At 37.7% G+C, this 24,440-nt stretch overlaps 3 protein-coding genes across 3 annotated transcripts; 2 read left to right on the top strand and 1 right to left on the bottom strand.

Annotated features, from left to right (window-relative positions):
* Positions 1 to 5,459: 5,459 nt before the first annotated feature.
* LOC131619526 (uncharacterized) lies at positions 5,460 to 7,954 on the top strand. The gene is made up of 4 exons (XM_058890614.1): positions 5,460 to 5,745; positions 5,878 to 6,022; positions 6,116 to 6,935; positions 7,331 to 7,954. The coding sequence occupies exons 1-4, from the start codon at positions 5,460 to 5,462 to the stop codon at positions 7,952 to 7,954; spliced, it is 1,875 nt and encodes a 624-aa protein (XP_058746597.1).
* A 407-nt stretch (positions 7,955 to 8,361) lies between these two features.
* Positions 8,362 to 11,528, bottom strand: LOC131619525 (cysteine proteinase 15A-like). The gene is made up of 6 exons (XM_058890613.1): positions 11,468 to 11,528; positions 10,044 to 10,390; positions 9,842 to 9,964; positions 8,855 to 9,092; positions 8,468 to 8,733; positions 8,362 to 8,382 (listed from the first exon to the last, which is right to left on the bottom strand). The coding sequence occupies exons 1-6, from the start codon at positions 11,526 to 11,528 to the stop codon at positions 8,362 to 8,364; spliced, it is 1,056 nt and encodes a 351-aa protein (XP_058746596.1).
* A 740-nt stretch (positions 11,529 to 12,268) lies between these two features.
* On the top strand, positions 12,269 to 12,835 carry LOC131619524 (uncharacterized). The gene has a single exon (XM_058890612.1). The coding sequence runs from the start codon at positions 12,269 to 12,271 to the stop codon at positions 12,833 to 12,835; it is 567 nt and encodes a 188-aa protein (XP_058746595.1).
* The last annotated feature ends 11,605 nt before the right edge of the window (positions 12,836 to 24,440 follow it).

Raw genomic sequence — 24,440 nt, 5'->3', positions numbered from 1 at the left:
TCAGGCGATTCACTCCAACCATAGTGGTAATTCTGAATTTAGTGTGATTATCTTATCTATTCAGAGATTGTTACAATGTTATTCAAACTTTGAGGTTAAGTTTATAAAACGCCAAGCGAATATGGTTGCCCACTCGTTAGCGAAGGCGGCCAATTCTTGGTCTAGGCGTAGCAATTTTAATGTACCTCCTCCTTGTATCGAACATATTCTGATTAATGAAATGTGTTAATTTTGTTTTGGTCAAAAAAAAAATGAGTCTAGGATAGATTTTCCTCCCCTCCCCTCCCCTCCCCTTCCTTATAAAAAATAACCAAACACATATTTTTAAATAAATGACTATATGAATATTCACATCAAAATTACACAAAAGTGAGGCGGTTCTCTCCTCCCACAAAATAAAACAAAATAAAGTCAAACAAAATTCCATTCTAATTAGAATCCCCAAATTTAGGTTTGAAACCCTAAATTTTAACGTTCGTTCACTCTCCATCGTTGAATCTCGTTTTACAATCAACTGTTTCAGCCTCGATCGTTCAATCTCCATTGTTTAATCTCGTTTTACAATCAACTGTTTCAGCCTCGATCGTTCAATCTCGTTTTACAATCAACCATTTCAGTCTCGATCATTAAATATCGTTTTACAATCAACCGTTTCAGCCTCAATCGTTCGCCGACAATCGTTCTTCAAACTTGTGTGGCAATTCGATCACCGTTCATGGCTCTCAATAGTTCAAAATCAATCATAGTTCAAAATTTGCAAATAGCTTGCTAATGCTGGACTTGTTCAAGTTGAATTGTTATTATCCACCCTCTAACTGTTAAATAATATTTTGCATTATCAACGCACACACATGCTGATTATATGAATCTCCTTTGTAGATGGAAATTTCATCATGAGCTGCAGCAGTAGCTGCTCTGCAATAAATTGCAGGAAAGCTCATTGTTGATACTTGATAGTTTAAAATTATGAAATGAGCTTAAATTCATAATTAATCAACTTGTCAAGACTTGAAATGTAAGTGGTCTACTATCTTTAAAGTATATTTTACATTTTTACTCAAGTTTTCTTGTAGCTGTAAAATCATTTATATGCGCTTTAGCTTTTGAATGAATTGCTTTAGAAGTTGGTTTACTTCTTAATGAACTTCAAAATAGTCTGCACAAGCAAATGTTAAAGTGTTAGCATGCCTATACCTGTCACTCTGTTAGATGGATCTTTATCATTAGGGGCCTTATTGTTCGCGTCACGATGGTTGTTTTACAATTTTTTTCAACATCTCAAACAGGCCTAGGTTGAGGCCTTCCCACTCGAGAATGCATCGTACACAATGGATTTCAACTCTAATCCATGGAATTCTGCATTTTAATTTCTTCAATCTTCTCAAGGTTAGTTAATTAATTTCCATTTCCTTCTGAATCGTGTTCATTTCATCTGTTGATGATCGTTTGACATGTGATTTTCGCCATTAGTAAACATGAAAAAGACTGTCAACTTGAAGATCTTTGTTTTCATTCGCACCTACTCCATTAAAAGGGGATAATGTGTTTTTCTCTGTTTTGAATGAACTTAAAATTTATCACACGATTCTTTGGATGATAAACTAGCAAATATTAAGCCATAGATTTAATTACAAATTATTCAAAGACCTTCAAAGTAATTAAAACTTATAATCGATCTTTAAAATTTAAGACAACATTTAAACCTGCCATTGTAGTTAAGGGTGGGCTTGCATCACATATTGGTCCTAATCATGTTATGGTTCGGGTGGCAGATACTGATTGGGTCAGAATCAGTCCCTACGAATGCCGGAAAAGTTAGGAGCAACTATGGTGGGACAGAAGCAACTAGTGGTATGTAGGAATTCTATTGACACTTTTGGATAAAGAACATCACAATCTAAAAGCAGTGTCACATCTTCTAACTTATTGTGATTATTCTCATTGTTTGATAAAATGTTAGTGTTGTGGCTTTTGATTGGGCAATTGAAATGCGTGATAGATAAAGATATTTCAACTCTTGCAGTTGTTATTAAACAAACATAAACTTTTTTTTATTAATAAAATACTAATTTTTTTTCGTCGAGGCTCTTGAAGATTCTGTTTCTAGAGTATGAGGAATCAAGACAAGTTGGCCAAAATTTACGATCTCAGTAGCTTGGCTCTTTCGATATCTATTTTCTTTATAATAATTCTTTCAGTATTGCCTTTATATAGATACAAGAAACTGTTGATCACATTGAAAGAGACAAGGGATGTATCAGAATCAGTCACAATGGACTCATAAACAATAAATCAAATAAGAGGCAATGTGGATGATGCATATATGCTACTTCTTTCTGGGAATGACTCTCAACAGAAAGTGAAGGTTGTTACAAATTTCCCTTTTGTAATAAGATATTTTATTACTTATCAAATAGGTATTATAATCTTAGAGTAGTTATACCATGTGTTTTCTAGAGAGAGGGCAGTCTCTCTCTCTTTAAAACTTATCATGACTTTCCCATCCAAACTTTAGGGTTTGTGGCGGCCTTATCTTCACCGGTTTTTCTCTGGTTTTTTTCCCAGTCCTTCTGGTTTTTCTTCCCAATTCTTGGGGGTTTTAAAAGTTTTTGCAACAAAGTGTGGGTGTTTCCTCTTTTAGCGTGAACTAGCTCTAATGGATAAATGAAAAAACATAGCTTTTTCCAAGGAGGGAGAGGAAGGTGTGGTGGTGGTGGCGGAGGAAGAAGTGTGCAAAGAAGAACCTTTTCAAAGAACCTTGGCGGGGAAACTCTGGATGGAAATCTGTTTCAATGTGAGAGCCTTTAAGAGCACTATGACAAATGCTTGGAGACCGAAGAACCATGTAGAAATCCAAGACTTGAGCAAGAACCTTTTCCTCTTCAAGTTTTCGACAAAGAGGGACTTGGAGTCAGTTCTGAAAAATGGACCATGGAGTTTTGATAGGGCCTTATTAGTTCTAAATAGGGTCTCTGGTGAGGAACAACCGTCAGATCTGAATATGCATTTTAGCCCATTTTGGGTCAGAATCTATAAGCTCCCTCTGATGCTCAGATCAGAAGCTATGGCGAGGAAGATTGGTACTATTATGGGCACTTTCGAAGAGATAGACCTGAGGGAAGCATATAGGAATGGGCTTTCTGAGGATCAAGGTTTTGGTGGATCTAAATTCTCCCTTGAAAAGAGGAACGGTGGTAAAATTTAAAGACAAGAATCTGCGAGTGCTTTTCAAATACGAGAGGTTACCTACCTTTTGTTTTGTATGTGGTAGCATTGGGCATCAACTTAAGGATTGTGAGGCCCTTGAAGATTTGACTGAAGAGGGTTTTGAGGAGCTGGAGGAACAAGACCTATCATATGGGCAATGGCTGCGAGCTTCTCCGTTATCCAAGATGGTAGATGATGTGAGGAAAAAGGAGTCTAGTTCTGGAACGTGTAGTAAGAACCTCTTCAACGCCCCTTCTAGCCAAAGCAGATGTGAACCAAAGGAGAAGGCCTGTTGGAGGATAATGAAGTTCAGCAACCCAAAGTTGGTGGAGCTCTAAATGAAAATATTCTAGAAATCTCAAAGACTAATCAAGGTGGGTTAGATGTTGAGACAATAGCGGAGTCACTAGGGGCTGTGGATCTCTCAGTTGCGGATCCAGAGATTGGCAAGAATAAACAGGTATCGAATCAACAAAAGAAATGAGTGAGGAAGAAAGGAGAAAGGAAGAGTGGTTTGTCTCAAAGAAGAGGGAAAGGAGGGGATAATTCAAAAAGACAAATGTTATGATTACTGAAGGTGCTCTTGAAGATTGTGGCAGTGGGGAGAAGAAGAGGAGGGCTAACAGTGGAGGCGAATCTTTGCAAAATCTTTTACCAGAGGTGGTGTTGGATGTGCAACACCGCCTACCCCAATGAAAATCCTCAGCTGGAACTGCAGAGGTTTGGGGAATCCTCGGGCAGTTCGAGCCTTGTCAAGGCTCATCAAATTAGAAAACCCCTCTTTGGTTTTCTTGATGGAAACCAAATTGAAGTTGGATGAGATGCAGAAGGTATCATCAAAGTTGGGCTACAAATTCTCGCAGACAGTGGAGTGTAGAGGAAGCGGTAGAGATAGAGCCGGGGGGCTTTGCCTTATGTGGAAGGAACCAGAGATGATTTAGATTCAGACTTTCTCCCAAAATCATGTGGGAGGCTACTGTCAGTTGGAGGATGAAGAAGGTCCTTGGTCTTTCTTGGGATTTTATGGTTTTCCAGATGAGCGTCGCAAAAGAGATTCGTGGCTTTTGTTGGAAGAGGTTTTTAGGGAGCTTGAAGGTAAATTTTTGGCTTTTGGAGACTTTAACGACACAGTTCAAGAAAGTGAAAAACGGGGAGGAAATTGTAGATCCTCTTCTCAAATGGCGTGGGGAAGACAATCTCTAGCGAATTGCAATTTAATTGATGTGGGATTCTGGGGTTATTCGTTTACTTGGACGAATGGGAGACAGGGGAGTGACAATATTCAGTGTAGGCTGGATCGGATTATTGCTAACAACTCTTTCATGGATTATTTACTACTCTCAAAGGTGGTTCATCATCCCCGATTCGGTTCAGACCATGTTGTCTTGAGGATTGTGGTCGAGAAAGAGACTTTTGTGGAGAAAAAGAGGCACTTATTCAGGTTTGAGGATGTGTGGCTTAGAGAGCCAAGTTGTGAGAGATTGGTACGCCAACTTTGGTCTGAGGCTACTGGTTTTATTTCACACAGGACTAAAGCTATCCAAGCTCTTCAAGATGTCTTCAAAGGTTTAAGAACAGGGAATATTGCAAAAGAGCTGAAACGTGTTGAACTGTTGCTCCAAGGAGAAAATAGGTGGTCTGAAGATGCTAGAGAAATGGAACAATATAAAGCCCTTGAGTCTCAGAGGAACAACCTTCTTAGTTTGGAGGAAACCATTGGGAGACAAAGAAGTAGAGATGTGTGGCTCAAAGCGGGAGATCGAAACACGAAGTTTTTTCACTGCAAGGCTGGCCTAAGGAGGAAAACAAACACGATTAAAAGACTCATGGATCCTTGTGGCAGATGGAGGAATTGTCTGGTGCAGTGCGAACAAATTTTGCTGGATTATTTTGAAGGGATCTTTTCTTCCTCTAACCCTTCAGATATTCATGAAGTGTGTAGGGGTGGTCAAAGTAGACTGTCCGAAGAGCAGAAAAATTGGTGTGCTGAGATTTTCACGGATGAAGAAGTGAAGGCGGCGGTGTTTCAGATGCACCCTAATAAAGCTCCTGGGCCTTACGGTTTACCGACTAGTTTCTTCCAAAAGTTTTGAGATATTGTTGGAGGTGAGGTCATCAATTCTTCTTTGTGTATTCTTAACTCTGGCCAGGATCCAACTGGGATAAATTTGACATTCATAGTCCTTATTCCGAAGATCAAAAATCCTCGATGTCCCCATGATTTTCTCCCCATTAGCCTCTGCAATGTGATTATGAAAGTAGTAACCAAGGTCATTGCTAATAGAGTGAAGGAGTTGCTGCCTGATATCGTTAGTGAAGAACAAAGTGCTTTCGTCAAAGGTCGCTTAATCACGGATAACGCCCTAATTGCGATGGATTGTTTCCATTGGATGAAGAACAAAAAGATTGGGAAGAAAGGTGTTATGGCGTTTAAGTTGGACATGTCAAAGGCGTATGACCGGATAGAGTGGGATTTCGTGGAGGGGGCTCTCGAAGCTTTCAATTTTCCTCATGGGCTGATTCATCTGATCAAGCGGTGTATCTCCACAGTCTTCTATCAAATCCTTATTAATGGGCACACGAGCAGAAAATTCACCCCGACGAGGGGGCTCCGTCAGGGAGACCCTTTGTCACCTTATTTGTTTATTTTGTGTGTTGATATTCTTTCAGGGATGATTCACAACACTACTGTCTCTAAGGATCTTCATGGGATTAAGGTTGCGAGGAAAGCGCCGACAATTTCTTACCTGTTTTTTGCGGATGATAGCCTTCTCTCTTCTAGGGCTAATGAAGAGGAAGCAGATAAGATTCTCAGGCTGCTATAGAAGTATCAGCAAGCCTCTGGGCAGGTGGTCAATATTGAGAAGTCTGAAGTTTCCTTCAGTAGTAATGTGAATGAGGTTTCTAGGGAGCTTATTCGACGGAAACTGGGTTTCAAAGCTGTGGGGAGTCATACTAGGGATTTGGGCCTGCCGATTGTGTTTGGTAGATCGAAAAAAGAGGTTTTCTCCTTGGTGGTTGAGAGAGTGTGGAAAAAAGTCAAGGGATGGAAGGAGGTTCTTATAAAGGCTGTGGCGCAAGCGATTCCGACATACATCATGAGTTGTTATAAACTGCCGGATAGTTGTTGTGATGAGATAGAAGCAATGTTAGCTAGATTTTGGTGGGGATCAAAAGACGGGGAGCGGAAAATTCACTGGATGAGCTGGAATAGAATGGTGCGGTCTAAGAGTGAAGGAGGGATGGGATTTCGTGGATTCATGGATTTAAATACCAACCTTCTTAGCAAGCAGTTTTGGAGACTCTTGAATGGAGATGGGTCTCTTATGGTGAGATTTTTCAAAGGCAGGTATTATCTTAGAAGTTCTATTGCTGAGGTGGGGTTGGGCTTCAAGCCAAGCTATGCTTGGAGGAGTATCCTTAGCACTAAGGAGGCTGTGCTCAAGGGTTCTAGGTGGCATATCAGAAACGGCGAACAGGTAAAAATCTGGTCTGATAATTGGATCCCTTCTCTCCCGGGTTTTAAACCTCTGAATCCTATTGTCCCGATTGATCGGGAGGCTTTGGTCAGTTCCCTTATTGATAGTGACTTGGGCTGCTGGAAGTTGCATACACTTAAAGAGTTATTTGGGGATGGTGACGTCTCTCATATTGCTTATATTCCCCTTTCTATAGAGCTGCAAGATGATAAACTGATATGGGATACGGAGAAAAATGGGGAGTTTTCGGTTAAGACCTCGTATCATCTGTTGGGGGTTTCTAGGAGATTCAATTTGTTGGGCCTTCTTCTCGCACAGACGACGGTTTTTGGAAGCTGTTATGGAAGGCGCCTGTTGCCAATAAAGTCAAAGAATTTTTGTGGAGGTTAGTGAAAGACATCATGCCTCTAAGGAGTAATGTGTGTAAGAAAGGTATCATCCTCAATCCCTCGTGCCCTCTGTGTTATTGTGATGCTGAATCTTCTTCCCACCTTTTTCTTCACTGTGATTTTATCAAAAGAATGTTTTTTTCGCCTCCTCTGGGTGTGAGAATATCGGATGTTGAAGAGGTCATGGACTGGCTGTTGCCTATTTTTCGCAGTAAGGAGGTAAAATTATGCCAAGTGGTTTGTATGGGGCTATAGAAGGTGTGGAAAGCTAGGAACTCAGTGGTGTTTGATAAGGGTGCTCCCTGCCCTATGTTGGTTGCTAAAGATGTGTGGCTTTCCTCCATTGAATTAGACAGCAACTTGTTGGTTTCTACGGATCGAGTGATGCCCTCGAAGGTGGAAGCGACGTGTGGGAATTCCTGGATTATCCAAACTGACACGGGGTGTTTTGATGGAGGCATTGTCTCTCTTGGTTGTGTTATAAGGGCAGCAAATTCAGAAGTTCTGCTGGCTGCCACTCAGAGGATCACAAGTTTTGTCGCACCGGGCACGGCGGAAGCTCTTGGAATTCGGTGGGATCTACAACTAGCTAAGGAACCCGAGCTCGATAAAGTGGTGCTCCAGTCGGATGCGCTAGCCGTGGTCGACTGTATTAATGGCGTCTCTTTAGTGCTGGACCTGGATCCTATCGTTATGGATTGTCGTTCTTTTCGTAGTTCTCTTTTTTCATCTACTGTTATGTTTATAGGAAGGGATGCCGATACTGATGCTCTTAGTTTGGTGGGCATTGGGAAGTTGGTTGACTCTCGTACTTGGTTAGGTGTTATCCCTCGCAACGAGGAGTTTCCTGTAGTTTTAGCTAATTTGACCTTCTTTTAATATCTTTTAATATATCTATGTCTTTCCATAAAAAAATCTTTGAGTAGTTTTGCTTACAACATATTGTACATTTATAAAAAATTCAACAAGAAAGGATTTGAATCTTCTTATGGTTGACTTTTGGAATTACTGTAAATCTAATTACAGTTGCATATATTTGATATGACCCTGTGTTGCTTTGTGTGTTGTGTGTTGGTTCATTATTATAATTACTAATTGGAGAACCATAATAATTTTATTTAAACGATCTAAATTGTTAGGAACCCGAATTAGAGATATAGGAATTAATGGATAAAAACACATAATATAGAAGAAATGGATTTAAAATGCACAAATATCAATATGTAACAATAGAGTATATAAACAATCATAAGTTCCAAACAAAATGCAACATTAATAATTCATGATCACACAATAAAGTTTATCCACTTACAATATACCAACATAAATTTAAAGATTTATAATATATATAATAAAAATTATCAATAAATAGATGGAATGACAATAAACTACTTTGCCATTAGAGTTGTAATCACCCGTATCCTTAATGGCAGCATCTACTGACATTACCCTAAAATTCATGCCACATATATTTTTACCACGACAAAGCCGAAAGAATCCTTCCTCACCCCAATCCGTTCCCCATGAGTTCTTAAGAATCCATGCATCTTTCTCAAATCCAATTAGGAGAACGTTATGATTTAAACTGTCTTTATCGCATATGTTTGGGCAAGAGATACCGCTAGTATATGTCTGCAACATTCCTGCATTGATAGAAACTTTACGAAACAAAACATAAATTAGAAAATTTTCATTCAATCTAAATAAAAAGTAATGAATGATGATCGGACAAATATATACGGCATAGTAAAATCATTTTTGTCAAAAACAATTAACTACCTGAGAGAGGGCCATTTTTAACTAGATTTGCAGTTATTTGGCCTTCATCGGTGGAAATCATACTAAAGTTAGAAATAGAAGCTGCAATTTTGGTTTTGTCAAATTTACACGAGGCATTTTTTTTCATGTATGGATAATCTTTTTCTCGCATTGCTCCTCCAGAATGTAATAAATATTCAATTGCATTGGTGGCCAACCCACCAAAGCACCCGGTGTCACATACTTTGTCCTGATCACACTGCAAATTTTTTAACTTTTAATTCTTAAATGTATATATCAACAACACATGAAAATACAAGGACACCCAAATAAAATTGAAAATAAAGTAACATTACAATTATCTATAAAATTATCAAAAATCAATTAGTATAAATAATATTAATAAGAAATTGGAGACTCTATTCTTATATTTAACAATACATTCAACTCTTTTATAAAAAGATACAATTTTTAAAAAATAATTAATAATTAAAAGTTTTTTTAAATGATATTCAAAAGAAGAATAATAATATAAACAATTGAAAATATAAATTAAATAATAATTCCTATTTTATAGAAGAATTTACTAAAGATTATTTTGTAGATAAAAGTATAAATCTAAAACAAGTTGAGTTTTACGGAAGAAAACGGACGTGACATTTTGACATGTCTTGATATCGATACTATTATCACAATTTTTATATGAAAATAAATTATAATTAATTCACACATCGACAATTGCAATTAATATTACAAGAGATGTACCGATTAAAGGCATAAAAACCTTTATACATTCGAGACCATTTTCAAAATCATGGTTGCTAGTACTATATTCGTTTGACCGAGCTTTTTTCAGTTGTAAAAGTTGCTTTTAACCTAAAGTTAAAAATAAGAGCTTTATATATAAAAGTTAGAAAATATTAAAATGGTCGTGTATATGTTACAACACAATAAAAGGGAAACAAATATAAGTTATGCGATGAAGAAAATGTATATGTTTATACAAACCAGATGATCACAATCCAGAAGCTGCTGCTCGCTAAGTGTCAGAAGCTTTTTATTTGTTCGATAATGAGCTCCTTCTAAAACTCCCGTCGCACCAAAAGCCCAACAAGAGCCACAATGGTAACCCTAATAAAAAAATAAATTAAATTAACAATATAAAATTTTAATAATTACGATAAATTAATGTTTTAATTATATCAGATACCTGATCTTTAACGGGAGTGACAGCTCCCTTGTCACGCCAATCGAAATTCTCTGGAAGATAGTTGGTAGGAAGGATGGTAGCGTTTCGAGCGTGAGGTGGAAAGCTGAAACTTACTTTAGACCCGAGAAGCTGCCCGTGAAACTCGTCTTCCGTTAGATCGGAGTACTTTGTTACTCCGTGAACAGCATAAGGATCAAGCTCTTGCTTCAGCTTGGCTATCATGAGGTTTGACTTAAAGACACTGAATCGAAAGCGGTATTCTTCTTCGGATGAGTAGTTTTTGACAAACTTTAATTGGAAGCGGTTGAAATGATGCAAGTGATCTTCCGCAATAGTAAAGTTGTTGTCTGATAATGTTAAGGAACTGACTTGAGTGAGAAGGAAGAGAGAAAAGAGAACCATGGTGTATTGGCCGGAGGAGGGGTGAAGAAAAAAGATATGGCAAAGTATGGTCATTTGAAGGAGAATGAAAGATGGAGAAAGATGGTTATTTGAATTGAAGAGAAGTTAAGAGATCAAATATAGCCACGAGACAATTTCATTAGTTTTGCATGCATGCTTCAAAATAGTATTTCTTGGCTTTTATTTAAGTTTCTAATGCAATTTTCCAAATAGCATTTGTTGTTTTCCCTCTGCAGCTATATTTATTTGTTATTTACTTTCGTTTCAACATATACTTAACATATACTTAACGTTTCAAAATAGCATTTTTCTTGGTATTTACTTTCGTTTGTAATGCAATTTTTACAATAGTATTTTGTTGTTTATTTGTTATTATGTAAAGTAGATCATTTAAACATGTACTTAACGTTTGAATTTTTTTGTTGGTTTAGTTAACTTTGGAATTTAATAGATTATATATTAGTTTTATAGTATACTATTTAATTATGATATATTGAATTAGGAGTTAAATTGTGTATATGATAGTTAATTATGACACGTTCAATTAGTGAAATCATACACTATCATTGTCATTATTATATTTTTATTATTAAAACAAATGAATATAAAAAATCAAATGAATAAAAAAAATTGTCGCTGAAAACAACTAATTTTTTTTTTGACACGGCTTAATAAAAATCAAATGAATAAAAAAAATTGGATGAGAAAATGCATAGCATCCATTCTAAATGAATGAAAGATTTATTTTAAAATATATGGAAAAATGTAGGAAGAAGAAAAATACTTAAAAACAATTTTTCATAAAAATATATTTACTATTTATGTACTCAATTAAGTGATTGTTAACATTTGTATTTATTAAATGTTTTATTGTATATAATAATATTTAATTATGATATATTATATTTTGACTTAAATTATTTATCTAGTTAATTATGACATATATAATAAATCAGCTTTTTGGAGCTACTTCAAGAAGCTAATTGCAAAGAGAGGGCTTAGATAAGGCGGCCCCTTGTCACCTCTTCTTTTTGTGCTTGTGATGGAGTATCTCCAGAGACTTATGGCGAAGCTGAATTCCATCCCCAACTATAAGTATCATTCCAAGTGTGAAAGGATTAAGCGGGTGAACCTTAGTTTTGCGGATGATTTGTTACTGTTTTCTCGTGGGGATGCTACCTCTGTCAAGGTGCTTATGAATATATTTAATCAATTCTCAAATTCAACAGTTTTAACAAATGCAAAGCATATTATGGAGGGATTGATAAGGACACCAGACTAGAAATTAACAGAATCACAGGCTTCCTTGAAGGGTCCATGTGGTTTCGTTACTTGGGGATTCCGTTGGCTAGCAAGAAGCTCAGTGTGCAGCAGTGTATGCCACTGATTGACAAGATAGTTGCAAGGATGCGACACTGGACTTCTAGATATCTGAGCTTTGCTGGTAGATTTTTGCTGATTAAAAGTGTCCTATTTGCCATAACAAACTACTGGTTGAAGTGCCTCCCACTGCCCGAGCAGATCTTGAAGAAAGTGGATTGCATTTGCAGAGTTTTCTTATGGACTGGAAAGGATTGCAAATCTAATAAAGCCCCGGTTGTGTGGGAAACTGTTTGCTCACCCAAGAATCATGGGGGCCTAAACCTGATTAAATTTGAGGGAGTGGAATAGAGCTAATCTGATCAAGCTGGTTTGGAATTTAAGTGGTAAGAAGGATAGCTTATGGATTAGGTGGATCAATGCGTATTATCTGAAAAACGATGGTGTAAAGACCATGACTTCTAGAAATTGTGAAGTAGAGAGATTTTATTGAGAAACATAACATGTGGAGCACGATTCTGAATGCAGAGAAGGTAAAAATCACAGATATTTACGTGAAACTTATCCAAGATCAAACTCCCAGACCGTGGAGGAGGATTTTGTATGACAACGGAGCCCGGCCTCGAGCAAAGTTTATCTTATGGTTAGCTTGTCATGGGAAGCTGGCAACTAAAGAAAGGTTAAAGCGTTTTGACATTATGGATGATGATACATGCAGCCTATGCAGTGCACAAGAGACTCAAAATCACTTGTTTTTTGAATGTGATGAAATGAAGAGTATGTTGAAACAGGTTTTGTCTTGGATCAAGGTGCAACATTCACCTGGTATTTGGGATGAAGAAATTAACGGGCTCAGATTGAATGCTAAAGGAAAGGGGTGGAAAGCGAAAGTTCTGAAAATAGCTTATACGGAAACAATCTATAATTGTTGGTTATACCGGAATGATAGATGTTTTGAGAATATTGATAGTAATAGAGGTATAGTGGATAGAATTATAGATACGGTTATATACCGACCGTGGTTAAATCCTAAGCTAAGACATCATGCTAGTGTTTTCATGATGCCTTGATAGAGGGTTTGGTTTTTTAGTGTTGTTGGGTTGGCGGGATCCATTTTGATCGCCTTGTAATTAACGGTTTTTTGGTTAATGAAAGTAAATGTTTTTCCAAAAAAAAAAGGTAGGACTTCAGTCTAGTGAGTTCATGTTCAGAGAGGAACCATGACGGTCTCATGTCCAAGGAGAGACACGGTTTGAAAGGAACCAAAGATAACTTGATCGGTAAAATAGCAAGTGTACTATTTTGCCTCTTGTAATAATAGGGAAAATTCCCCGAATGTCGATCTCAGGGACTGCGTAGGAATAATGAGTTCAATTCAAGGTTCAATTAAACAAAAACTTCAATGGGGTTTTGTTTGGTAATTATAACTTAACAAAAAATAGAATAAGCAGTAAATGAAATTGACTTTGTAACAAATGTGAGTAACATGCTAGGGATAGTGGATGATTGACAATGTAACAACTCTGAAATTTCTATTGCAACAACTTATTTTCAATAATTAATTACCGGTTCTTAAGGTTGTTTGATCCTAAGTCCTTAGTGAAAAAACCTTTGATCCTTCATCCTAAACCCTAAGTCCTTAGAGGTTTACAATGAAATCAAGCAATTAAGTTATCAAGAATATCCGGTTACTATAAGGTATTCCTAGTCCTAGGTAATATCTATTATAGCATATTCTCATGAAAGCAATATCAATGGTGGTCCGCCTAAATGATAATCATAGATCAATTCCAATTTGTCCGAAAGGAAAAGCATTAGAAACATCAAGATAATAAATCAACAATTAAAAACATGATTGTTATTGCAATTGCAAACTCAGAGTCATTACAAAGTTAAATCAGAGCCACCCCCCTAGCATTGGGGGGTTTAGCTACTCATAGTATTCAAAGAAAACACAATAATGAATAAAGACATTACAAGAAATTGGAGGAGATTGAATCTTCAATTGCTTCCGTTCATGAAGATCTTCTTCTCTCCCAAACCCTTGCTTTCTCCAATCTTCTCTTGTATTCTTTTCTTTAAATTGTCAAAAGGTCCCTTATTTCTTGCCCTAAAGTTGTTTTTATAATCAATCTTTCATTCCGGTTGAAACCAAATGCCAAGAATACCCTTAATGATCCCATTTGAGTGAGGAAGCATAAAAACACATATTCAGCCCGCGCTCATCAACACGGGCCGTGTTCCTGCACACGGGCGCCCGTGTTGATCCTCTGACTTTGGTTCAAACTCGCATTTCCAGCCACATTTCAACACGGGTGGCCGTGTTGATTAACACGGTCCGTGTGAGCCCTTAACTTCATAATTTAGCTTTGTGTTCTTCATCAAAGTTGTAGCCCTTTTCGTTAGAGAAATTTTGCCACCGGAACCGCGTCATTCCGAGTTACGAAGCTCTAGTTATGATCAAAATACTACACGCATATCACGATGAGAAACATGCTGAAAATTTCCATATCTCACACTTGCTAACACGAGCCGTGTCAGCCCTGTGACTCTCATCTCTTTTGCATTTTCTTTGCCACGCTTCATCCTAACATGGCCAGTTTCAGGTGACACAGGTGGTCGTGTCAGACCTCATGTAGCTTGACTTTTCACTTCCTTCGAAACTCCCTTTTTTGTACTTTTTGGCATTGATTTGTCTCGATTTATTCCTTTAAGCCTGCAAACAGTAAAATACACAACCAAAGCATAAAATGTAGAATAAAGAAATAAAACACTCAATAAAATAACTTAAACATACTTAAAAACAATGGTAAATATATGTGTGAAAACCACTGATCAAACTCCCCCAAACTTAAACCGTTGCTTGACCTCAAGCGACAATTACAAAAGTTAATGACCCTCAAAGCACACGGTGTTCATACGTGAGATATCCATCTGTATTGATACAGAAACAGTTGGTTCGGCATTCACATGACGCGACGAGTTTTGTTACCACATTAAACCTCAAGCTCCCGTTTCGGATACCTCTCCAACTATGCTTTGCACTTAAGTCTCTTTCCGATTTTTCTCCTCTTTCATTCGGACAATCATATTAAGGCACTGCATCTCTTATAATACTCATCACCTGCATGAGACGAATCAAGGCTTCTTATTTTCTTTTCGTGGCACCAAACTAGCAGCATTGGCTACTTTTTATTACCGATGAAATTTTCAAACTTTGCAGTTATATATTGTCCTTTTGGATGACGTTTGGGGATCAATCTCCTTTGGGCTGAATAACCGGGTGAGGGTTACCCAACTTAGCGAGCCGATTTCCTTTTACCGCCTTTTCATCATTTGGTGCCAACTTTATATCTCTTTTTTTTCCTCAACCAGTCACCATGCAAGTGAATCTGAATTATGCCCGACTGTATCAATAAACTACTCGAGAAGTACTTCTCAGGAGACAAGTACTATGGTGCAAATCTACACGTTAGACTCGTATTTCTTTTAGGGAACCAAGGGTGTTTAAACAAACCTCTTCTTGTCACATTATTCCGCACTTCCTGTCCTCAAACAAACCTCGTTTCATCTCTATATACTATTCCCGATCACTCTTTAGGATCAAAACTTCTTCAACAAAAATTAAAATTTCGGTCAAAATTTGGGCAGAATTCACTTTATGGTTTCACATCATACCAATAACATAAAAATAACATAAAAATAAAATGCAAAGAGAAGAGCCTCCCCCAAACTTGAACTAAACATTGGCCTCAATGTTTCAGAACGAGCCTGAGAGAGGTGACTCATAGAGGGTAATGCACTCTAATAATCACTTCCAAGCTTTCACCAGAGACGTCCTCTTTTATTTCCTGAAAATAACAAAAAAAAAAAAGAAAAATTAATTATTAAAACCGTGGGTTGCCTCCCACGAAGCGCTTTGTTTAACGTCGCATGGCTCGACGGTCCATTACCCTTTATTATGGAGGGTATTTCCTTTTCCAAACCTTGTTGCTCATCACTTCCGCACCCACGAACTCATGAAGATGAAAAGCATGGATATCTGTTCTCTTCAATTTACTTCCCACATTCTTCTTGACTTCCTTAGCTTTCTTAGGACTTTTGACAGCTACATAAGTTGGTTCCACCCGAGAGGCTATGCTTGAAACTTTTTCTTGGATATTTTTAGGATTTTTGTCTTCTTTTTCACCTTCTGTCATACCAGCTGAAGTTTTCTCATTCACACCTGCCCTATTTTTCTTAACTCCTAACATCTTCAAGGTTACTTCTTCATCAAAAGATTTCAGCGTTAGTGTCCCTTTTTCAATGTCGAAGTTGCAGCGGCCTGTTGACAAAAATGGTCTCCCAAGAAGGATAGGAGTTTCTTCGTCTTCCGGAATATCCATAATGTGGAAGTCAACAGGGAATACAAACTTATCAACTTCCACTAGCACATCTTCAGCTACCCCATAGGATTTCTTAACGGTGTGATCAGCGAACCTTAACTGTGTCTTACTTTCACTAATATTTTCTAATTCAAGCTTTTTGAAAATGGACAAAGGCATTAAACTCACACTAGACCCAGAATCGAGGAGTACCTTCTTAAATGCTATATTCTTGATAGTGCATGGTATCGCCACCGCCCCAGGGTCTTTCCTCTTTATTGGGATCTTTCTTGCTGTCGAGACTATACCACACTTCTCCGTTGCAATTTTTGGTTCTCCTCCTAGTGATCTCTTTTTCGCCAACACCTCCTTCATAAATTTCTTATACAAAGGCATGTGCTCAAGTGCTTCAAAGAATGGTAGATTTACCTCTAACTTTTTGAACAATTTAGTAAACTTCTCAAAGTCTTTCTCTCTTGAACCCTTCTTTGTCACTCTGGAGGGGAAGGGTAATTTTATCACCGGTTCAGCGTCTTTCTTATTTTTTTCTTCAATTGGTTTAACCGGTGGTACCACAACTTCTGGCTCTTTTGGATTCTCTCTTATTTCCAGATCCACCTCTATTACCATGGGGTCATCTATTTGCTCTTTTTCTTTTTCAGGTTCTGCTACTCTCCTACTTCTTGTAGTAACAACATTAATCTTCTCTTGGTCTTTCGGATTTTTCACAGTTGAGCTCGGAAAGGTACCTTGTGCCTGTAGAGTGAGATGTTGTGCTATCTGACCCACTTGAACTTCCAGATTTTTAATTGAGGCGGTGGTGTTTCTGTGGTTTTTTCTTGTTTCTTCTTGGAACTGAGAGCACAGCCCAGCCAATCTTTCAATTGCCACTTCCCACTCTGCCTTCTGGGTGCCTTGTTGTTGTTGATCTTTCCAAGCAAAATTTGGATGATTCTTCCACCCTGGATTATAGGTGTTAGAATATGGATTGTTTTGCCTCAAGAATTTAATTTCTTCAATCTGCTGGGGAGTAGCAACACAGTATACAGTTTGGTGAGGACCTTGGCAGATTTCACAAATTACAGGTCGAGCTTGTTGGACTTGAGCAACCTGTTGAGTACTTATATTCATAGCCTTTAATCTCTTTTCTACCTCTGCAGCTATAGCATCTTCAACCCGAATTTTTGAGGTTTCCAACTTCAGATCAATAACTCTTTCAGGTTTATTGGTACACCTGTCATACAACTCCAAATACTCATTTGCAGCTATCGCTTCAATGATCTTGATAATTCCGGAGGCTGTTGTGAAATTTGTTGAGCCTCCAGCTGCTGTATCGATCAACTGCTTTGTTTTCATTTTGAGCCCATTGACAAATATCTGCATTTGGTCGGTTTTGTCCATGTTGTGAGTGGGACATGCTACTAGGGTCCTCTTGAATCTTTTATAGGCATCTCCTAAGAGTTCACCCTCTTGCTGCTTGAAATTCAAAATATCATACCTCTTCCTTATAAAGACCGAGGCGGGAAAATACTCATTCAAGAAAGCCTTCTCCATCTCTTCCCATGACGTGATACTGCCTGCTGGAAGAGAATAGAACCATTCTTCTGCTTCTTCGGCCAAGGTGAACGGGAACATTCTCAGCTTCTTTGCCTCTTCGGTATGCCCTTCAATTTTTAAAGTCGTACTCATGGTAAGAAATCTCTGCAGGTGCTTGTTTGCATCTTCATTAACCTTTCCGGTGAAAGGCTTTCTTTCGAGCTGAGTGATGGTGCTTGGATGCAATTGAAAATTAGGAACATTCACTGGTTGGTTGACAATTGTTAGTCTCCCACTCGGTGTGTTCGCAACACCATAGTCTCCGAGAAGTCTCTCAGGTGGAGGTGGATTCTCGCCCATAACTTCCTCTTCACTTTCAGAATCTGAATGAACGGTCACAACTTCTTCTTCAAATTTCAGTTTCTCTTGACGAGCTTGTCTACGCCTTGCGTGCAAGGTTCTTTCGATTTCTGCGTCAAAAAGAAATTCAGCTGAGGCCTTACCTCGCATGCACAGCTTAGACAAATATTAGAATTAGAAAAAAAAATAAAAAGTGCAGAAAATAAAATTTTAGTCGCAGAGCAACAAAATTCTAATTGAACTCAACTTAAACTCAATATTATCGCAACCCCCGGCAACGGCGCCAAAAACTTGATCGGTAAAATAGCAAGTGTACTATTTTGCCTCTTGTAATAATAGGGAAAATCCCCCGAATGTCGATCTCAGGGACTGCGTAGGAATAATGAGTTCAATTCAAGGTTCAATTAAACAAAAACTTCAATGGGGTTTTGTTTGGTAATTATAACTTAACAAAAAATAGAATAAGCAGTAAATGAAATTGACTTTGTAACAAATGTGAGTAACATGCTAGGGATAGTGGATGATTGACAATGTAACAACTCTGAAATTTCTATTGCAACAACTTATTTTCAATAATTAATTACCGGTTCTTAAGGTTGTTTGATCCTAAGTCCTTAGTGAAAAAACCTTTGATCCTTCATCCTAAACCCTAAGTCCTTAGAGGTTTACAATGAAATCAAGCAATTAAGTTATCAAGAATATCCGGTTACTATAAGGTATTCCTAGTCCTAGGTAATATCTATTATAGCATATTCTCATGAAAGCAATATCAATGGTGGTCCGCCTAAATGATAATCATAGATCAATTCCAATTTGTCCGAAAGGAAAAGCATTAGAAACATCAAGATAATAAATCAACAATTAAAAACATGATTGTTATTGCAATTGCAAACTCAGAGTCATTACAAAGTTAAATCAGAGCCACCCCCCTAGCATTGGGGGGTTTAGCTACTCATAGTATTCAAAGAAAACACAATAATGAATAAAGACATTACAAGAAATTGGAGGAGATTGAATCTTCAATTGCTTCCGTTCATGAAGATCTTCTTCTCTCCCAAACCCTTGCTTTCTCCAATCTTCTCTTGTATTCTTTTCTTTAAATTGTCAAAAGGTCCCTTATTTCTTGCCCTAAAGTTGTTTTTATAATCAATCTTTCATTCCGGTTGAAACCAAATGCCAAGAATACCCTTAATGATCCCATTTGAGTGAGGAAGCATAAAAACACATATTCAGCCCGCGCTCATCAACACGGGCCGTGTTCCTGCACACGGGCGCCCGTGTTGATCCTCTGACTTTGGTTCAAACTCGCATTTCCAGCCACATTTCAACACGGGTGGCCGTGTTGATTAACACGGTCCGTGTGAGCCCTTAACTTCATAATTTAGCTTTGTGTTCTTCATCAAAGTTGTAGCCCTTTTCGTTAGAGAAATTTTGCCACCGGAACCGCGTCATTCCGAGTTACGAAGCTCTAGTTATGATCAAAATACTACACGCATATCACGATGAGAAACATGCTGAAAATTTCCATATCTCACACTTGCTAACACGAGCCGTGTCAGCCCTGTGACTCTCATCTCTTTTGCATTTTCTTTGCCACGCTTCATCCTAACATGGCCAGTTTCAGGTGACACAGGTGGTCGTGTCAGACCTCATGTAGCTTGACTTTTCACTTCCTTCGAAACTCCCTTTTTTGTACTTTTTGGCATTGATTTGTCTCGATTTATTCCTTTAAGCCTGCAAACAGTAAAATACACAACCAAAGCATAAAATGTAGAATAAAGAAATAAAACACTCAATAAAATAACTTAAACATACTTAAAAACAATGGTAAATATATGTGTGAAAACCACTGATCAATAGGGACAATCAGTAATATTCCTCGTATCTCAAAAACCCGGTACCACATACATACTTTGAGGAGTAGTTGTTGCATCCATATTTGCATTGGTTGTTGTTGTGTTAGAATGATCTGTGTAATTAATTATTATATGCGGTCTATTTTCACTGCTAATATTTGTAAGGTTTATTCTTACTCCTTTCTTGTTTATTTGTGTGACTTGTGCATTATTGTACATATATTCAGGAGAAGTAATTTCTATTGTGAATTGGAAGATGGTTTTGCATCCCTCTTTCTCGTTTATTTATTTTTTATTTTTCACTATTAGATGGACATTGCTCTGATTTTGTAACATCAGTGAATGAGATGTTAATTGTTGAGTTGATGTTGGTTTTTTGTTTTATTTGAGTAACATCTTAAAATTTGAATTTCTCTTTTCTATTAAGAGTTGGGTTTAGGGTATTATACTAATATTTTTTCTTTGCTTAACCGAATTCCGAACATAAATTTAATTGTGATGTTGATGACCATTTTCTTTTTATTTTTCGGGTTCTATCGATATTTTTCATATCTTTTTGAAATAAATAAACTTTGACAATTACTCTATTGTATTTCGAAGCGTTCATGGCGCTCGAATATTTTTCGCGCACGACAGAAGAATCACTTCCTCCCAAAGGTCAACGTAGATTTTTGTTAGGTTAGATTTCTCTTGATGTAATATATTTATTTGAAACTTTTATTTCTCTCCTGTCACGCTTTCTTCCTTTCATTTGACATACAATTACCTATAAGCTTCACCCACATATTCCTCTAAGAGTTGTTCATCACTTAATTCACCACCATATTAAATTTTAAATTAGAATTACTAAAAACATTTTCTTTTATCATTATATTTTGTTTTTGATTTTCTTTTCTCTTTTAATAAGTGAAAATCAAAGAAAATGAAGTCCATTTTAAATTCAATCCAAGGCCCAAGTCAAAGTTCATTTATTTCAGGCCCATTACCAATTAGTTTGTCCAAGTCATTTAAAGATAATTCAAATCATTAAGCCATTTTTAAGCCATGAAGGAAAATTGAGTGGGACAATTCATTTGTATCACACGGTTTGAGCAAATATTTCACCAACTTTTTCCATTCAAATTCATTACAAAATGACACAAGTTTCATGGGCATTTCTCTACAGACAAAATTTCACTCACAAATTCCTCACTTTCACACGGATCCTTCCACTCCACTCCACAAAATCAGCATAATTCCATTCCACCTCTAACAACCTTGATTCTATCTTATCAATTTCCTACCAATTATGCCCTCAACCCTCACTCATTCTCACACTATATAACAGAAAGCTCAGTGCAAGAAAAAAGAGGAATAAAATCATAAGGAAAATCTTCTCAAAAATTCCAAGTATCTTCCTCCAAACACCAAAACTGAATCTGTAACTTGCACCTTTGCAGAAACCTTCAACACTTGGACTTCTCCCCGCTCGATTACTCCTCTGAAAAATGCAATCTAACATTGATGTGTTTAGTTCGCTCATGATATGCTGAGTTCTTCGACAGGTGTATAGCACTTGGACTATCACATTTAACAATGATACATCGACCTTAAAGTTTCAACTCCTTAGCAAAACCATCAAGCCACAATGCTTCTTTCATACCTTCAGTGAGAGCAATATACTCCGCCTCAGTGGTTGATAAAGCAAAAACCTTATGAAGTGTTTCTTTCCAACTAATTGCAGTGACAAACATAGTGAAAATATATCCATAAATAGATTTCCTGGAATCCATACAGCCTGCATAGTTAGAGTCGACATATCCTTTGATTACTAATTTACTATCTTCACCCAAGGCTCCACCATAAATTAGGACCCTATTCAAAAACCCATTTATGTACCTTAAAATCCAATTCAACGCTTGCTCGTGAGCCTTTCCAAGATTCGCCATTTACTTGCTTACAAGACTTACTGCATATGCTATATCGGGTCTAGTACTGACCATAGTGTACATCAAAGAACCAACTATATTAGCATATGGAATGCTATTCATATAGCCTCTTTCGACATCAGTATTGGGACACTGATCAATACTCAGCTTGAATTGAGGGTTTGTTGGAGTAACAATAGGTTTGAATTCGACATACCAAAATTTTCGAGAATCTTCCGTAGGTATGCCTATTTAGATAAGCATAATTTCGACTGCTTTTTATATCTTTGAATGTCAATCCCAAGAATCCTAGAAGTTTCTCCCTGATCCTTCATATCGAACTCCTTGTTGAGTTCAGCCTTCACCCTAATTACATCTTCGACAGTGTTGATTGCTATGAGATCATCCATATAAATCAACAGAATAACAAATGAATTACCAGGTCGAAATCGAAAGTAAACACAGTGGTCGAACTAGCTTCTAACGAAACTTATGCGTGTCATGAACTTGTCAAATCTCCTAGTCCACTGTCGAGGAGATTGTTTCAGTCTATATAAGAATCTATTTATCTTGCACACATAATCTTCCTTCCCCTTTTCGACATACCATTTAAGTTGCCTCATCAAGATCGTTTCATCTAGATCACTATACAAGAACGCAGTCTTCACATCCATCTATTCTAGTTCAAGCATAGTGAAGTAACTGGAAAACTCATCGAAACAAATACAATGAAGTTTCCATCGAACATATATTTATCCTACGCACAGGAATGAAAAATATCGAAGAAAACCAAAATAAGCACAGGTCTCAGAGAACGGGTAAGGGTGTCTATTACGTGAGGGTACCCCTCACGACTGTGGTACTCCACAGGATCCATTCTTGCTAGTTTCTAATCTAAGGGTGTGTGTGTGTGTGTGTATCATGCAATGTGCTAAGGGAAACATGCAATGGAAGGATAAGCAACTAGAAATAAAAGTCGAACAAAATAAGAAGAGAAAAAGTCCGAACAAAATAAATAAAAAAGAGAAAAGTCTGCTCGCTAGGGTGTTCGTACCCAGTGCCTACGTACCTCCAATATGCAATGGAGAAATCAGAGCGCCGTAGTTCGGATCAAAAGTTTCTATTTCTATCTCGATTCGCGTCTCCTAGAGAAACGGAACCGAGCACCCTAAGGGGAGCATGCAAACAAGGAGCATCACAAAGATCCTAGCAAACATGGCATGTGAACATGCATCATAGATAAGAACATGCAAACAGGCATCGCAAACAAAAAACAGACATGTAAGAAGCATACATGAATGTGAGTGTGTGAACAGGCATCACAAGTGATAACGCAAACATGCATCACAAACAACACGTAACAAGCATACACGTCAAATGTGAATAAGTATCACGAATAAAAATGTGAACAGGTATCGCAAACAACATGTAACATGCATACATGTCCAAGTGTATGAACAAGCATCACAAAGATATCATACTAACATGCATCATAGATAAGAAGATAGTGAACAAGAATCACAAAGATATCCTACTAACAGGCATAGTAGATACTAAGATATTGAACAAGCATCACATCCATATGGCATACAATCGAGCTCCGCTCGAGAAACAAACAAACTACCGAAGTAGTAATCAAAGCAAATGCATAATAATGGCACACAAACGAGCTCGACTCGTAAAGCAAACAAACTATCGAAGTAGTGACCTGGGGACAAGGGAAATGCTTTAGCTAACGGGGAAAGTCGCCCAAAGCTATCGTCAAGAGGGAAATCCACCCGAGACAGACGCACAACCGACTCTTAGCTAACGGGGAAAGCCACCTGAAGCTACTATCAACAGAGAAAGCCACCCTAGACAGACATGCCGCAGACTGTTAGCTAACGGGGAAAGCCAGCCGAAACTACTATCAACGTAGAAAGCCACCCGAGACAGGCATGACACAGACTGATAGCTAACGGAGAAAGCCACCCGAAGCTATTGTAAACGGGGAAAGCCACCTGAAACAGGTTGAAAGTAAAAAAGAAATAAGCAAGGAATAATAAACAAACAAAAATAGAACCTCTTTCGAGGGCTTGGCCAGATGAATGTCTACCCTAGTTCTCATGTTATGAATGATGCGGCATTCCTACCCTGCTTTTCATGGCATCATATGGTGCGCGAAAGAGTAAAAGATACCAGGATACAATACCGAACAGATAGCAAATCCGCAATGAGCTAGCAAGAGAAAGCAAAGAAGTCCGAAATACTTTGCGAAAGCCATCATCAAGCACAGCCAGAAAGCATCATTGTAAAAATAAATCACGCACGACATATGGTACGCATCGTGCATAACCACACCAATAACCTGCAAGAGAAACACGATACATACATCGCAAGAATATACATCTCAATGAATGAGTGATCAGATGAATCGCATCGGGAATAAGTTTGTGTCCCATAACTAAAGTAAAACACGATGCAAATCAATTGCACCGGAGGCGAATTCGTGTCGCACAAATAAAGCGGAACACGAAGCAATCAAATCGCAATCGAAGGCTCTCTCGAAGTACCTCGCACATCTCAACAACCGAGTTAGTCATAACAAGGCAAACGTGCACACGACATAGAAAATAATAGCAATTAAGTTCTAAAACAAAATCTAACAAGATT

This window comes from Vicia villosa, linkage group LG7, assembly GCF_029867415.1.
Source record: "Vicia villosa cultivar HV-30 ecotype Madison, WI linkage group LG7, Vvil1.0, whole genome shotgun sequence".
Lineage (NCBI taxonomy): Eukaryota > Viridiplantae > Streptophyta > Magnoliopsida > Fabales > Fabaceae > Vicia > Vicia villosa.
This window is presented reverse-complemented; position numbering and strand designations above follow the sequence as displayed.